The 6,329-nt window shown below is 29.4% G+C and overlaps 1 protein-coding gene across 1 annotated transcript; it reads left to right on the top strand.

Annotated features, from left to right (window-relative positions):
• Positions 1–2,306: 2,306 nt before the first annotated feature.
• Positions 2,307–4,132, top strand: LOC100527186 (nudix hydrolase family protein). The gene is made up of 5 exons (NM_001249221.2): positions 2,307–2,587; positions 2,939–3,044; positions 3,160–3,243; positions 3,337–3,465; positions 3,570–4,132. The coding sequence occupies exons 1-5, from the start codon at positions 2,514–2,516 to the stop codon at positions 3,690–3,692; spliced, it is 516 nt and encodes a 171-aa protein (NP_001236150.1). The 5' UTR covers positions 2,307–2,513; the 3' UTR covers positions 3,693–4,132.
• The last annotated feature ends 2,197 nt before the right edge of the window (positions 4,133–6,329 follow it).

The raw sequence follows: 6,329 nt of genomic DNA, 5'->3' as shown, positions 1-6,329 counted from the left end.
TTCAGCCACAAGCCATGCCAGTATTAACAGTATACTAATGAGTATTGACAATCAGGGGGAGTGGAAACATTTTGCAGCTAAGAAAAGGGTATTATGGCTTGTACTCTTTTTCTTATAACCTTTTAATTTCTAAGTTCACCCTCCAACTTTTTAATGTTTTTTCTTTTACTAAATTATGATTATATTTGATGAATACACACTTTCATTGTGTCCAAAGATCTTGTCTAAATATATAACAAAAATATGTTTTTGTTGTGTATCTTGACAAATCTTATCAAGATACACAACATATACTTATTTCAATAAACAAACTAGATTTATCAAAATTCAGATAAAAAACAGGTTTCTTGTATTTAGATAAGATTCTATTAAGGTACACAATGAAAATATGTTATCGTTTTTTATCTTGACAAATATTGTATGGGTAGATTAAGAAAATAAGTTTTTGATGTGTGTCTTGACAATTGGAAATGCATTTTATTTATTTGGCACTACCATAATTAAGGTTTTAGACTCCCCAGTGCCCAGTGGTATTTCAAGGTATCCCCATAAGTTTTAGTCATTTTGTGAGATTAATCATTGGTCGGGATTTGGTTACACTTAAAGCTCATCACCCCCTCCCAAGAGTGTATTTTGTAGGGTTCAAACTCAAGGTCATCCCTCACAAACTTAGCATGTGTTTCCAATTGAGCTACACTCATTTGACATTGGAAATGCATTTTCATCATGGATATTTTGATAAAAGAAAATCATTAAATGTTAGAGGGTGAACTTGGCAAAATAGCAGGTAATCCCCAATGTCGGGCTTGTTCATTTACTCATACTGAGTTGAATATGGACCAGCCTTTGTGGCCTATTGTATTTTGGATGGGCCGGACCAAAATTGTCATTATTTTCTTATTCCTTTGTGGGAAAAAATTCTCATTGTTATTAGTTAATAGATTGTCAACGGACCCTGGCTCGTGTGGTATGAGTGGGAGTTAGGCAGGTCATCTTTTTTTTATAATAAACATTGGACAAAAAAGCTAAACCATTTCCATTGTATTGGTTAATTTATTGCAGGGATATTGCAGTAAATTAACATTTAATCTTTTTTAAAAATAAAAAAAATCATTTCACTCTCTTTCCCCCACATATATGTAAACAGATACAAGTGTTTATTACATTAGTCTCTATAAACTTTTTGTTATTCATTTAATTCTTTAATAGTTAGTTTAATAATATTCAAGTTTAAATACCTTTTTCCATAATAGTCAGTATCACAATTATACAAAAAATTATGATTGTTTTGTCTGCTTTCAAACAAAAAAAGAGAATATTTTTCATTACATCTTATAAGAGAAAGAGGAAAATAAAATAATAATAATAAAGGATGAAAATAATTAAATTAATCTGAGAGGACACAACTTTTTCTCTTTACTGTTTTTGAAGCCCATTTATACAGAATACACATCACATTTTGAAAAAAAATAAACGTTGTGAGTGGTTCCATCCATGGTCATTATCCACAAGGTACGTGCAATTAATTATGAAACTAGAGTCAGAAGCCATACATATGGGAGAAACGTGTTTTTCCGAAGTCAACGTGGGGATCATGATTCTATCAGGCCGTGTCGACTGTGTGTCCGTGTTACTAAATTTATTAAAGAAAACTTCACCCTACAAAGTAATATTCTTTTTTGCTAGCTAAACTGATGATCAACTTAGCATAGCAGCAGCAAGTTATTCATGTTGACTTAATAACGCAATGCAAATATTCCACGCCAAATGTAAATAATTAGTTGGCGAAACCACAGATAATCTTCAATCTCATTTTTATTTTATTATATATGATATGTTAACAATATATTCTTTTAACACATTATTTTATAGACATTTTTTTTATTGATTAAATCGTATTTAGTAGTATAAAATAAGGAGAGAGTCATTAAATAAAATATAAGACCTACTGAATTTTATGATTTATAATAAATTTTAACAAATAAAAAATTATATTTAAAATAATATGTTAATTAGATTTTACTTCTCTATCGATAGGACTTTAAAATAAATATGACTTTCTATGAATGAGAGGATTAAAATAAAAAAAAGTGTGAACTTAACATTTTTCTTATTCAATATATTTCTTCCATTATTATATTATTATATATAATGTATTTCGCCCATTAACAACTTTTCATTATTAAATTAATGTATTTGATTTGCGTTTAAAGATACGTGGGGCTCGAGGAAGGCGACAATTACGCGTTTCATATGGTTTGCTTGCTTATAACACCCAAAATTCTCAACGCTTATATTCTATATATAGGTTCCTCTTGTCACTCTTTATCTCCACCCTTTATTCTCTTACGTCTCCAACTAATCATACAGATCGATAATCATAATCATATCTATAGCTAATTAACTTAATTATTTTCATCCCTCTACTCTTCTTCTCTCCTCTAAACTCTCTTTTCCATTCTTGCTTCCTTTGTGGGTTGTTTGAGTTTTCTTTCCTTCAATTTAATTGAAAGATGGCTTGCTTGGTATCTCGCTCGGGAAGGGAATTGCAGAGGTACAACAACATGGGTGGCCGGCAAGTTGTTGGGTGAGTTCGGTCGCTATTGTGTCTTATTGCGTCTGCGAAATTAATGTTTCATTTTGTTTTTCACTTGGGTCAATTAATTTTCAATAGGAGTTAATTGGTAGGTCCCTGGTGGCTCACTTTTTCTATGTATCTCCCGATTTTTTGTTTTGCCTTCGAAAAGGGTCATAATATATAGATCCAAATATCTATATATTTTATGTACAGGCTCACTTTTTGTTTTGGCTCCCGATTACTCTATCATGGATATGCATGTTGTACGTGTAATCTTGTGTATATATATTCGGCGCAATCAATCATTTATTTTCTTTGTTTCCTTAATTGATTCGGTTATTATAATGTCCATTTCCGCAGGTGCATACCTTATAGATATAAACAAGACATAGAGGGTAAAATGAGCAACGAATTGGAAGTACTAGTGGTTAGTTCACAGAAAGGTCAAGGATTGATGTTCCCTAAGGTACTTTTGTTATGAATATATCATTTCATTTGAACATATATGCTCAATTTGGTATTCAATGGTCAATTAATTTCGTACAACATTAATTAACATCCTATTCATGATCTGATCTCAGGGAGGATGGGAACTTGATGAATCCGTAGAAGAAGCAGCTTATAGGGAATCCCTTGAAGAAGCAGGAGTAATGGGAATGATTGAGGTATATATTTTCTTCATATCTTTTGTTTGTTTGTTTGTTTTTTCTTCTTTTTGCTTCAAATGATTGAGGTATAATTTTGTTATTCATATGCAGCGTGAACTGGGGCAATGGAATTTCATTAGCAAAAGATATGGCATATACTATGAAGGACACATGTTCCCCATGTTTGTCAAGGAACAACTTGATATATGGCCCGAGAAAAATCTACGGAGAAGAATATGGGTATGTTTGGGCCCCACTCTTACTCTTTGCACATATTAATTGATTTTTTAAAACACGTAATTTGCAAATTTTCCTAATTTTTTTTTTGTGGTCACTTTTTGCAGATGACTGTTGCTGAAGCTAGAGAAGTTTGTCAGCATTGGTGGATGAAGGAAGCATTAGATATACTGGTTCAAAGAATCGTGTCTTCACAACAACGAAAAGAAGATTTATACAGCATCGGATGATTCTCTAAGTTTTAAAACAATTTAGTCTAGGTGGGCCTAGGTCAGATTGCCAAGATTTTGAATCTTCAAACATTGAGAGTTGTTATACAGAGGATTGATTTAGGGAGAGGAACAGAATTGTAGATAAATATGGAATTGCAATTCAATTTAATTTACACACTTATAGAACTTACGACTAGACTTCCAAGAGTTAAATAATTTCGTTTTCAAGCCCTTCTTCTTGTGTCTGTCTGTCTTATGGTTTATCAAATATACTCAGAATTTATAAGCACAATGCACTTGGGTGTGAATCCTGCAATGATCAATCAAGTACAAACCCTCCTTCCAACTTCCAACCACCTCTAATTTTGTCTTACGTGAACCTAACTTATTATTGTTTCTATCTTAGAACAATTTCTAGAATGTTGAAGATACATTTATAAGCGAAGAAGCACAAAGCAGTTAATTCTCTCAAAAGCCAAAATGCAATCTTAAACTTTTTACTTTATATCTTAAACTTTTATGCCAATCTTATAGTAACTAATAAAACTTTAAGATACATGCTAATAGTTAGGGGTGTTTATTCATTTGTTTGTTTTAGGAGACCTTGTGGTATTTATTGGATTGCATCAAATTGATTTGATTTTTTTTTACACAATTGGATTTAATTTTAATCAAATTAAATATATATTTTCTTTCCAATGAATAAAAACAAGTAGTAAATAGTAAATCAATGTCGGTTCTATGTTATTGAACAAATTTGATGTAATTTGGTTCTTATACATAAGTATTGGACGTGTACGTGTCCAGACATTTTTTTTACTGTATTACGTGTCCAAACATACGTAATATAATTTGATGATAAAGTAGATTTTTATTCATGTTTATGTAAAAATATTTTAGGGTATATAAATTGAACTCAAATAATATTTTGTATAAAATATTAAATGAAATAAAAATGTTGAATTCTTTATTATTTTTAAAAAAATATAAAGTAGCAGTTGCATTTGATGGTAGTTAAAATTTACTGATTTCATATTTAAAATAAATTATAATAAAAATTTATTCGTTCTTAGTTTTATAATAAATATTCTAAAATTTATTAAGATATTAAATAACTAATAAATATTGAAAACTTTTCTATGAAAACTGTTAACCATTTAAAATAAGTAACTCTAAATTCGTGAATGTAGAAATTCTCCAATAGGCAATTGGTCAAGTTCAGCACAAGTGCATCCCTTAGCTCTTAATTTGTCGGGCTCGACGAACCCAGCGTCGCCCACGGTCCACCCTAGGAATGTTAATTGTACGGATACTTTCATTTAAATAAAGTTTAAGATTGCAAATTGAAAATACGTAAAATTATAATACAGTATTTTCAATCAAGTAAAATAAATAAAATAAGTAATACTTAGTTAAAAGTAAAATATTTTAAAAAAAAATATTAATTAATTTAAGAATATGAATAACTGAGATTTGAGACGAAAAGATTAAAAAAATGTTTTTAGTTCCTATATTTTATAAAATTATTGATTTTAGTTTTTGTATTTTACTAATGAACATTTTGATTCATAAATAAAATATATTTTTACTCCCTATATTTTATAAAATTCTTATTATTTTTAAGTTGGTGTGGGTGAATATAGATTAATTAACATGTGTTAGTCTGAATAAAAGAAATTTAAATTTTATCATTTACGCGTATAAAACTGTATTGCAGAAAGAAATACTCTTTATTTCAACACTTGATAATAACCTTAAATAATTACTGTATCTTTAAAGATTAATCTTTCAATTATTAACTGAGAGGATAATTATGAGGGGGAAATCCCCACATACTAATATAACTGCAACTAAACACCCCTTGTTCTGTTGTCACATTCGTCTACATGTTCACTTTATGAGCATATATTTTTGTTTATTTTGGGAAACCTTGCATCGATTCTACAGGTGTGCAAGTGAATGAGCTTGATTTGAAAGAAATTGGTCAGAAACAAGCAACGGTGGGGGATCAGATTCCATTATTTTGCTGCTACACTACTGGTTGACTACGTGTAAGATCTCTTGAATTAAATGAACTCTTTGGTCCATGTGGTTTTCTGATCAAACCTGAAAGCCTGAAAGTGAAACTTCCTTCGCAAAAAATTGAAGTTCAAGAATCCACTTTAAGTTTTATCTCAATAATATATATGTTTAATAAATAATTATAGGAAAAAAAAAGACTATACACTAAATTTATATTGTTGTCCAATAATAAATTATAACTTATTATAAATTTATTAATTTTTTATAAAATTATCTTAAAATTAAAAATTATATCTATCGTAATTTGTGATTAGGAAGTAATTTATATTATCAGTATATCACTTTAAATTCATATTTATATTAAAAAAAACGACCTAAGTAGATTAAAAAAATAGATATTGAAGTAAAATTTTAATTAAAAAAATACCAAAAAATAAAAAAGTTACATTTAAATTTTATCTAAAATTCACCTCATACCAGAAGTGGAACCCATCGGAAGAGACTGGTGGGGACAGAGAGGTAGAGTCAGAAGGTTCGTTTCCATACCAATACCATTTTGAAGTCAAAATAATTCAATTTAGGATCGTAATGCATTAGTTCTTTCCATCTTCAATAAAGAACGTAACAATTGAA

This window comes from Glycine max, chromosome 8 (genome assembly GCF_000004515.6).
Source record: "Glycine max cultivar Williams 82 chromosome 8, Glycine_max_v4.0, whole genome shotgun sequence".
Lineage (NCBI taxonomy): Eukaryota > Viridiplantae > Streptophyta > Magnoliopsida > Fabales > Fabaceae > Glycine > Glycine max.
This window is presented reverse-complemented; position numbering and strand designations above follow the sequence as displayed.